General features: G+C 41.3%; 1 protein-coding gene across 1 annotated transcript; it reads right to left on the bottom strand.

Annotated features, from left to right (window-relative positions):
- Nucleotides 1-4337: 4337 nt before the first annotated feature.
- On the bottom strand, nt 4338-6190 carry LOC114568519 (gastrula zinc finger protein XlCGF71.1-like). Its single transcript, XM_028598133.1, has 3 exons — nt 6167-6190; nt 5616-5622; nt 4338-5190 (listed from the first exon to the last, which is right to left on the bottom strand). The coding sequence occupies exons 1-3, from the start codon at nt 6188-6190 to the stop codon at nt 4478-4480; spliced, it is 744 nt and encodes a 247-aa protein (XP_028453934.1). The 3' UTR covers nt 4338-4477.
- Between the last annotated feature and the right edge of the window lie 5133 nt (nt 6191-11323).

The following is an 11323-nucleotide window of genomic DNA, read 5'->3' on the forward strand; positions in this document are numbered from 1 at the left end:
TAACTTTGGTAGACTGTTGTTTGTTGTGTTTCACTAGTTATCCCTCATTAAAAAGGTGGTTCTTGCTAAGAATATCATCATCATATTCTACAAAATGTCAGAAATACATCGTGTTCATTGCAAAACAATAGTTTGCAATACTAAAAATACTGCATCCTCACAAAACAGCAGTATTTTTTGATAGTAGCTTTCACATAGTGCGTCTGTTTTTATGTTGGTATGATGTATAGTGGAAGATCAGAAAACGTGGGCAGGAGTTGTGAGAGAAGGCATTGCAGAGTTGAAGGACATTCTACCACAAAAATAGTCGTGTGTATAAGCCTGATCAACAAGTGAAAAGAGCCAGCTATGTTATTTTCATATTTAGTTTGTTGTATGATGCAAATTACACACCTGTAATCGGAATCAGAGGCAGGCACAGTGCCACTTATGATTGTTATGTTCTCTATTTTTCCTGTGTGTTCAAGGGTTCCTAGTCTTTCTCTATCTATTACACTGTACCTGAATTATTAATTACCTCTGTATATTAATCTCTTTCAGATAACAGGAAAGAGATTGAAAACTATGATTTGACAACCACTGCTGAATGGGCCTGCTCAGTGGAAGAACCACTAATGATTCTAGAAAAGAGGAAGCCAAAGACCTACACAGACTTCAAACGGGTAGGTAATAAACTATTATTAAATCATATCCATCTATCAACAGTAAATATGTTAACCCTTTGAAAGTTGTACTTAGGGTTACATTTGAATACAAAATGTAACCTAACGTAGCCTAGAAATCTAGACTCCCCCTAGTGGCAGCAAATTTATTTGGCAGCGAGGGGGGGGGTCTAGGCACTCTCCGTTGACTTTCAAGCTGCAAAAACCAAATTTTGGTCAGGCCAATCACATTGTGTATAGAGTGGGTGGGCGGGGCTTATGGCTGCTGCTGCTGGGAACAGCGGACTTCTGGAAGACTTGGAGTTCAGCTTCTCTTTGATTAAAGAACAAAGAACGGCACAGAAATCATTCTTAAAAAAGGAAGATCAGTTCGGAGTTTTGCCGACCGGATACGGCAAAAGTTGAATCTATCAACTAGCTCCGCTACCTTCTTCGTTGCTCTGCCTGGTTGTAGCGCTATCCTATTACGTGCAGAGGGAATTTGAAAGACAACAGTTAATCCCGCCCCTCGGATCGAGCTCCGTCAACGGTGAGTTCCCAGACCCGACATCTGGATGTGGGTCCTACATCTGGATGTGGGTCTGGCTCGTCAGGCTAACCCTAACGTGCAGTGAAGGAGAGATACCACACGTCCTTCCTGCTGCTGTCAGACTTTATAATCAACACTGCTCCAAGTAGACCACACACACCATATGTGACAATTTACTCACGTGCAACATCAATGTGCACCTTATTATGCAATATCAATAACTACTCTGTGCAATACTGTGAATACCGTGTTATTAAACTTTCCGTCTGTATACTTAACTGTTTTAACTGCTTTATTCTCGCATTTTTACTGATGCTTTTGACATTGAACTTTCCCTTTGGTGCAGGATCACTGAAAATGTCCTCCACTGTGGGACTAATTAAGGATCTTATCTTATTTAAAATTTTAATATGTTTGTATTTTTCAGATCTCCCAATTGCCATGATGACCAGGATATTCATCGGGGAAGTGTGAAAGTTGCCATATTCCCAGTCATTACTTTACCAAATCATCTGTGGTAAGTTTACAAAAATCTTAATTGAAAATTGGAGTAGGAAGTAAAGAGACACCTTTGGTATCAAAAGTAAACACATTTTAAATAATTGTGATTACTATGAAACCTTGATGGTAGCCCTTTTAGAGCGAAAGTTATTTGTTATTAGTATATTTTATGGGACGATGTATAACATGCTATTGTCTATTGCTATATGCTATATTGTCAGAATGGCACTTTAACAGCGGTTGAGGCTAGATGGGATACAGCTCCAGTGATAACAGTTAAGTTTAGGCACCAAAACAACTAGTTAAGTTCAGGAAACAGATCGTGGTTTGAATTAAAACTCTAGAGGAATGAAACACGTTTTCTTGGGTTAAAGTATAACAAATATATTATTATATTAGTCTAGATTTTGCGGGATAAACAGCCCACCTGTTGTGAATCTTGAACTTCATTCAAAATCAAACTGCACAGATTGCAGCTCCCCCTACTGACCAAATGGCCTTACTGTTCAATTATATTGAAAGGCTGTTGGAGCTTTGGAGGTAAATTTAGCAGAGAATTTAACTATGGTGCTCTTTGGATGCTTTTATATAGACCTTAGTGGTCCCCTAATACTGTATCTGAAGTCTCTTTTATATAGACCTTAGTGGTCCCCTAATACTGTATCTGACCTTAGTGGTCCCCTTTGTATATGAAGTCTCTTTTATATAGACCTTAGTGGTCCCCTAATACTGTATCTGAAGTCTCTTTTATATAGACCTTAGTGGTCCCCTAATACTGTATCTGAAGTCTCTTTTATATAGACCTTAGTGGTCCCCTAATACTGTATCTGAAGTCTCTTTTATATAGACCTTAGTGGGTTAGGGTTAGGGTTGAAACCGGTCTTCTATTCACATCGGCAAAAAAAACATATAACTCAACCACTTCTTAAAAACAAAGGAAGAAGAAACAAAAAATAAAATAAATAAAACTTCCATGCATTAAAAGATACTTCTTCGAATAATGCACAAAACCCAAATCTGTTCAACCAGCAATTATTACAATAAGTACACAAATAATCACCAGCAACTACTAATTAAGTATAATCGAATTTATTAATGTAACAATTATCAGTAGCCAATCAATAATCCTTCAATAATAAAACGTATATACCTTTTACAATATCACAACCAAACAAAGCAAAAACAAAGCAGCATGGACACGTCTGTGTCTGCGTGTGTGTGTGTGTGTGTGTGTGTGTGTGTGTGTGTGTGTGTGTGTGTGTGTGGATGGGTGAGTGAAAGTGGAGGGGGGCGGTGTCAAAATGTAGTTCTAACACAAAAACAACTCCCAAAATGGCTAATCCTGTGAGCTGCACAAAACTATTTAGCCTCAAGAGGGCGGTAGTGGTGCTGGGTGCACGAGGAGAGGTTGCTAGGCAACGCGCACGCTTAACCCAGCCCTGGTCATGGGTTAGCTCTGTAAAAACGTAAGCCGACTCCACGTGGTTAAGCTAGCAGCGTTAGTTCGGGAGCTACGTGGCTAGCTTGTGTCCGTGTGTGTACGTGTGTGTGTGTTAGTAAAAGGAAAAAGAGTAAAGGAGGAAAAACTCTCTGATCTTAGTTATCGATAATGGCCAGCTCAGTGGCTAACAGCTGATTTCCACAATTATATCGCAGACAGTAACTAAACTCCGTGAAAGGAGTGATTTAGCAGGTAGCGCTTACGGTTTTAGCCAGCTACTTAACACAACATAATCAACAGTATCGTGATCAATTTTACATTCACAGAAACAGATTAATAATCACGAATAGACCAGTACATAAATAAAATCACAGATCACATTAATACCAACAAGTGGTAGCGAACCCTTGGCTCATTAATAAACAAACCAAACACACTAGTTCTAACGTCTGCCCAGAACTGTGTAAGCCTCTTACTGTACATGTGTTGTTTGTAGTTAATCTCTCGCCAGAGTTTAACGATCCGTTTCGTCCAGAGCAGTGGACGACACGCGATCCAGGTCGACGATGCAAGAACAACGGAACGGAGTCATTTTCTTGAATCCGGGCTGATTAAACCCGCTGCAAATAGAGGAAATACTGGACCAGTATTCCTTGGATCCCCTTTGTATATCAGAAAGATATAAAATGTCCCAGCTCAATCTCGACCAGCGAGGTGATGCTGGGCAGCTAGTCCGGACTACTGTGCCTCCTGTCAGTAAACTGAGTTACCGTGGAAAGGCCAAGAGACACAAACGCCGACAGCTTTTATCCTTCCTCCACCTCCTAGTGGCGGGGTGGTGCATTCAAAGGCCCGACAGCCAATGGGAAAAGCGCAACCTTGTCACAGGTGTGAAGCAGTTCTTTGTCTCACCACCAGTCTGCCTTGCCCTCCTCGTGTTGAAGGCAGAATCTCCATTTTGGCGACTCTGCTTCCAAGTGGGGCCTGTAGGAGTTTGGTGAAACTGGCTTTGGGATTCACATGTAGGCCAAGATCCTTTGTCCTGCCTTCGCCATGTCCTTTGTCTCTGGAGGCAGCTCAATCTGAGCCATTTTTGTTAAAAATCAATGTTTAACCCCCTGCTTGGTCCCAACAGCGACTAGTTTGCAGGTATGGTTCATATTAATCTAATGAACTGGAGTTTGACACATGCGCCTTACTGCATTATACCATTACATTTAAAAATTTGAATTGTTACTTTTTTTGTATAATTTTGTATACAAATATTTACAGTACAATTAAAATAAGAAGTCTGCACTTCTTTCTGCGCACCCCCCCTGGGTCAGCTACCACCACAAATGGAATCTAATTCTGTGGGAAAAACTGACACTCCTCTCCATCAGCTTCTGTCTCCATCTGTCCAACACATTTATGTCTTTTGACATGAGAACGCCAGGCAAATCTTTTATTACAAACACTGCAGCTGAATCTTTTCTCTCCTGTGTGGACTACCATGTGTCTCTGTAAACTTGCTCTCTCTGTAAAAGATTTATTACAAATTGAGCATCTGAAAGGTTTCTCTCCTGTGTGGACTACCATGTGTCTCTGTAAACTTCCTCTCTTTGTAAAAGATTTATTGCAAACTGAGCAGCTGAAAGGTTTCTCTCCTGTGTGAGTCATCATGTGTTTCTTCAGGGTTCCACGTTCAGCGAAAGCTTTATCACACTCAGAGCAGCTGAAAGGTTTCTCCCCTGTGTGAGTTCTCATGTGTCTCTCCAGATCTGCCTTGTGGCCAAATATTTTCACACAATCAGAGCAGTTAAAATGTTTTGCTTCTGTCTGAGAAATCATGTGTCTGTTCAGATGTCGCCTTTCACCAAATCTTTTCCCACACACAGAGCAGCTAAAAGGCTTTTCTCCTGTGTGAGTCATCATGTGTCCGTCCAGACTATACTTGAAGACAAATCTTTTCCCACACTCCGAGCAGCTGAATTGTTTCTCACGTCTTGAATAATGCTTCAGAGAGTTTAAAGCTGACTGAGGTTCTCTGGTCTCCTTCCAATCAGCACTGTCATCAGTCTCAGGTTCAGAAGAGTCTCCAGTCTGGTCTTCAGTCTCTGGTTGTAAAAGTGGATGTGAGTTCCTGGCTGGTTCTGGTCCTCCACAGTCCTCTCCATCAGCTTCTGTTTCCATGTGTTGAGTTCGTCTCTGATGAAGCTGTGAGGACTGAGCTTCCTCTTCATCATCTTCACTCTTCACAGGGACAGGAGTGAATGGGAACTTGGTGATATCAGCCTCCTCCAGCCCTTGAAGCTGCTCTCCCTCCTCACTGCTCCACAGTTCCTCCTGTTCCTCTTTAATGTGTGGGGGGGGCTCTGGCTCCTGCTGGTCCACACTGGAGCTACACTCCTGCTGCTCAGGGGGAACCTCTTCCTTAACCACCAACAGCTGCTCAACATCTGTAGGAAACAAAATCAAATACAGACAGATGTTTGTACCAGACCTGCCAACTTTGAAGAAATTTTATGGAGTACAAAAGAGGGTGGGGGTGTGGCCTTGACCAACTGCCACTTTGCTCGTTTGAAAGCCATGATGTCTCTCTCTCATGGGTGGGCCAAATTCTCTGGGCGGGCTAAGCAGAGAAAGGGGAGGTAACCTTGCTCCTTATGACCTCATAAGGAGAAGATTCCTGATTGGTCCATCTGAGCTTTCATTTTCTCAAAGGCAGAGCAGGATACCCAGGGCTCGGTTTACACCTATCACCATTTCTAGCCACTGGGGGACCATAGGCAGGCTGGGGGAACACATATTAATGTTAAAAAAACCTCATAAAGTGACATTGTCATGCCATGGGACCTTTAATGAAACCGGTCTTCTATTCACATCTGCAAAAAAAACAACATATAACTCAACCACTTCTTAAAAACAAAGGGAGAAGAAACAAAAAATAAAATAAAAAAAACTTCCATGCATTAAAATATACTTCCTCGAATAACGCACAAAACCCAAATATTTTCTTCTTGTCACAGTAGCAGCAGCAACGAGGGATCCTACTTTCCTGAGTACGAAGCCGGCCATCATGGACTTCCTCAACTTATTTACTAACCCTTAATAAATAAATGTTATTCTTGGCTCAATTGTTCAGTGTCTTTGATTTCAAATAACATTACCATGATCCCATAGGCATAAAAAAATTGAGAAAGTGACCTTTTTTAAAACTGAAACAGCGTTGGGCATCCTGTTGTGTGCGCAAGCGCCTTCTTATTACCACGGGTTTACGGACACGTCTCTAGTGATATCACCTGGAACACAGCCAACCGTTCCCAGGAAACATGCGTGCACCAGCTCTTTGCCTGAGGGGGAGCCCACAGTCTCAGACTTTAAAAAACACTGGTTTAAGCTTTTAATAGTGTTTTTGTACATTAGCCCTTAGTATAGACCACAGTAGGATAATTATCTCAAAATCTAGTTACATACAAGAATAGCTTTTAATGTGTTACAGTGTGCTATTTTCTATAATAATTTGTGTAACTTGTGTAAATTGTCTTTGAGTACCCTGAAAAGCGCTTTATAAATAAAATGTATTATTATAAGTAATTGTGTATGATTTATCTATCTTACTTTAGCAATTTAGTAAAGCTATTTAGATAGATACTTTATTGATCCCCAAGGGGAATTTCAAGTAATTTTGTGTGTCCTATACAGCCTGGTTTGTTAAATGGGTTAATGCAGGATCAATTGATCGGCACAAAGACATATCTTCCTGACATCTGTTATGTCAGGAAGATATGTCTGAGACTGCATATGTAAGATATATAGCAGATATAGGGACGACGTATATAAGCCTGCATCTGTACGATGTATGAAATACGTTAGAACGATGTGTGTTTGTGTGCGGTGTGTGTGTGTCTATATATATAAAAAAAAAAGGAGCGCCTTGTTCAATTGTATTTGTCTGTTCGAAAATATAAAACAATAAAAAGTCGATCTAAAAAAAGATAATTGCTAAGGCCACAGGGTCAAAATTAAATGATTTATTAAAAATTGAATAACAGTAACTTATAACAACTTATTTCACCAGTAAATTCCTGTTAAACAACAAAAACAACCATTGGATGGGAAAAGGGTATTTTACAATAACTTTGAATGCAGCACAAGGCTGGTGAGGCGAATTTCAACAACGCAACATCTGTGTTGTTGTTCAGACAAAGGTAGCAGCAGACTGTTGTTGAAATCATCCAAAAGTGAAATACAGACACACTTTACACCGTTTAGCTGTCGGCATTTTAACCGGGTTTACTCCAGCTGCTAGCTAACGGTATGCTAACGTTACCTGCTGTCGAGTGTAGTGTTAACTAGCTAACAGTAGGCTAACGTTACCTGCTGTCGAGTGTAGTGTTAACTAGCTAACGGTATGCTAACGTTACCTGCTGTCGAGTGTAGTGTTAACTAGCTAACAGTAGGCTAACGTTACCTGCTGTCGAGTGTAGTGTTAACTAGCTAACAGTAGGCTAACGTTACCTGCTGTCGAGTGTAGTGTTAACTAGCTAACAGTAGGCTAACGTTACCTGCTGTCGAGTGTAGTATTAACTAGCTAACAGTAGGCTAACGTTACCTGCTGCTAAGTGTAGTGTTAACTAGCTAACAGTAGGCTAACGTTACCTGCTGTCGAGTGTAGTGTTGACTAGCGTCCTGTGCAGTGATATTTAAGTTCCTTCGAACGTCCGTTTTCAGAGCATCAGATAGAAGTGCAGGCATTTAAGTGGCCCCTAAATAAGGCACCGAAATCCGCGTTTCTATTTGTTCTGGTAGATAACGGTCGTTGAGGCATCCCCCCCAAGTAAAAACTCTTTGGATCTACACAATTCATGTGGAAGACATTTTCCCATTCAAAACGGTGATTTTCACCGAAAAGCGACTAGTTTGCAGGTATGGTTCATATTAATCTAATGAACTGGACTTTATTGTCAAATGTTCATATTAATCTAATGAACTGGACTGTGCTGTCAGATGCGAAAGCTTTCTTCTCTTAATGCAGAAGTGTCAAACTCAGTTTCACTAAGGGCCACACAGTAAACTAAGAATCACATCACGGGCCGGAAATATTTAGTTTATTCACATGCTTTTATTTCATCGAAAAAGTCAAGGATCTTTTACTGGATTATTGCGTGTCTCATATAGCCTTCTCACTTACAGCTTGTTCGACATAAAGCCCCAAAAAAGTAACTTAGCCATCAAAGAGAAAAGAGACAAAAGAATGTCAAAAAAAGCAACAAAAACATTGGAAAAAAAAACACCAGAAAAGGCCCCAAAAACATCGGAGAAAGTGGGAAAAAAGGCACCAAAAGCGTCTGCAAAAGTGACAACAACTTCAGAAAAAGTGAGAAAACATTGAAAAAGCTACAAAACCTAGACAGGCCAAGATTTATTGTAAACCTAAATTGATACGCGGGCCAGATCAAAATCTGCAAGGGGCCGGATTTGGCCCGTGGGCCTCGAGTTTGACACATGCGCCTTACTGCATTATACCATTCAATTTAGAAATTTGAATTGTTACTTACAGAATTTTTTATACAAATATTTGCAGTACAATTAATATAAGAAGTCTGCACTTCTTTCTGCCCCCCACCCCAGGTCAGCTTAACCTGACTCCGCCAGATGGATTGCTTCGCATTTGCTCGGCATATCCATCTGGGAACTTTCCGTTGGAGAACTTTTGGAAAGGGGCGGAATACTGGTTATTTGATTGGATGAACCATCTGTCTATCAACTATGTTGGTGATAGACGGGCCAAATCAACCAATCAGATCCACGAAGCGTATGAAAATACAACCACAAGCCTGCCCCTGCTGCTGCAGGCAAAGCATAGCTCGTAAGCTCAGCATGCAAGCAACATGTCGGTAAAGGAGATTTGCCGTTTGTGTAACGAGAATTTAGGAATAAAAGGCACCAGTTCAGGTTCCCGGACCATATTCCAAAAGAAGGATCCAAGATAAATAAAGCATTAGCGAGCGGCTAACAGAATTAGGGCTACCGCTGGCTGATAATACTGGTTAGCTGATTGGATAAACCATCGGTCTATCACCACCTAACCCACCTCAAAACCAACGCTGATTGGCCCGGTCGTTTGGCTAACGGCTCCAAATTTTCTCTGCCTCAAGATGCCAGACTGATCTGCGAGGGGAAAAACTGGAGCTCGCGAGATCAGGACAGTCTCACGAGGCTAAGGTCAGCTACCACCACAAATGGAATCTAATTCTGTGGGAAAAACTGACAGTCCTCTCCATCAGTTTCTGTCTCCATCTGACCAACACATTTATGGGTTTTGACATGAGAACGCCAGGCAAATCTTTTGTTACAAACACTGCAGCTGAATCTTTTCTCTCCTGTGTGGACTACCATGTGTCTCTGTAAACTTCCTCTCTCCGTAAAAGATTTATTACAAATTGAGCAGCTGAAAGGTTTCTCTCCTGTGTGGACTAATATGTGTCTCTGTAAACTTCCTCTCTCTGTAAAAGATTTATTACAAATTGAGCAGCTGAAAGGTTTCTCTCCTGTGTGGACTACCATGTGTCTCTGTAAACTTCCTCTCTCGGTAAAAGATTTATTACAAATTGAGCAGCTGAAAGGTTTCTCTCCTGTGTGGACTACCATGTGTCTCTGTAAACTTCCTCTCTCTGTAAAAGATTTATTACAAATTGAGCATCTGAAAGGTTTCTCTCCTGTGTGGACTACCATGTGTCTCTGTAAACTTCCTCTCTCTGTAAAAGATTTCTTGCAAACTGAGCAGCTGAAAGGTTTTTCTCCTGTGTGAGTTATCATGTGTTTCTTCAGGGTTCCACGTTCAGCGAAAGCTTTATCACACTCAGAGCAGCTGAAAGGTTTCTCCCCTGTGTGGACTACCATGTGTCTCTCCAGATCTGCCTTGTGGCCAAATATTTTCACACAATCAGAGCAGTTAAAATGTTTTTCTTCTGTCTGAGAAATCATGTGTCGGTTCAGATGTTGCCTTTCACCAAATCTTTTCCCACACTCCGAGCAGCTGAATTGTTTCTCACGTGTTGAATAATGCTTCAGAGAGTTTAAAGCTGACTGAGGTTCTCTGGTCTCCTTCCAATCAGCACTGTCATCAGTCTCAGGTTCAGAAGGGTCTTCAGTCTGGTCTTCAGTCTCTGGTTGTAAAAGTGGATGTGAGTTCCTGGCTGGTTCTGGTCCTCCACAGTCCTCTCCATCAGCTTCTGTTTCCATGTGTTGAGTTTGTCTCTGATGAAGCTGTGAGGACTGAGCTTCCTCTTCATCATCTTCACTCTTCACAGGGACAGGAGTGAATGGGAACTTGGTGATATCAGCCTCCTCCAGCCCTTGAAGCTGCTCTCCCTCCTGACTGCTCCACAGTTCCTCCTGTTCCTCTTTAATGTGTGGGGGGGGCTCTGGCTCCTGCTGGTCCACAATGGAGCTACACTCCTGCTGCTCAGGGGGAACCTCTTCTTTAACCAACTGCTGCTCAACATCTGCAGGAAACAAAATCAAATACAGTACGTTTATGTTAACTTTAGTCCCTCCCAAATTGATAATTGTGTAGATGGTGCCACGGCCTCGCTACAGACTACTTTAGACTCTGTTGCTCCTATCAAAAAGAAGATGATGAAGCAAAGGAAACTAGCCCCTTGGTATAACTCCCAAACTTGCAAATTAAAACAAATCTCGCGAAAACTAGAAAGTAAATGACGTTCCATCAAACTCGAAGAATCTTGTTTAGATTAGCAAGACCCTCAGAAATGCCAGATCAGACTACTACTCATCACTAATAGAAGAAAATAAGAACAACCCAAGGTTTGTTTTCAGCACTGTAGCCAGGCTGACAGATAGCCACAGCTCTACTGAGCCATCTATTCCTCTAGCTCTTAGTAGTGATGACTTCATGAGCTTCTTTAATGATAAAATTATAACAATAAGAGATACAATTCATCACCTTTTGCCCTCAACTTCTAATGGTTCACCTTTAAACACAGGACTACTAGAAAGAATGACAAGACCTGACATATACTTAGACTGCTTTTATCCTATAGACCTTCAACAATTAATGTTAAAGGTCTCTTCAGCTAAGCCGTCTACCGGTCTCTTAGACCCCATCCCAATGAGGCTACTTAAAGAAGTGTTACCGCAGTCATTTAAAGTAGCAGTGATAAAACCTCTTCTGAAAAAACACAC

This window comes from Perca flavescens, chromosome 14, assembly GCF_004354835.1.
Source record: "Perca flavescens isolate YP-PL-M2 chromosome 14, PFLA_1.0, whole genome shotgun sequence".
NCBI lineage: Eukaryota > Metazoa > Chordata > Actinopteri > Perciformes > Percidae > Perca > Perca flavescens.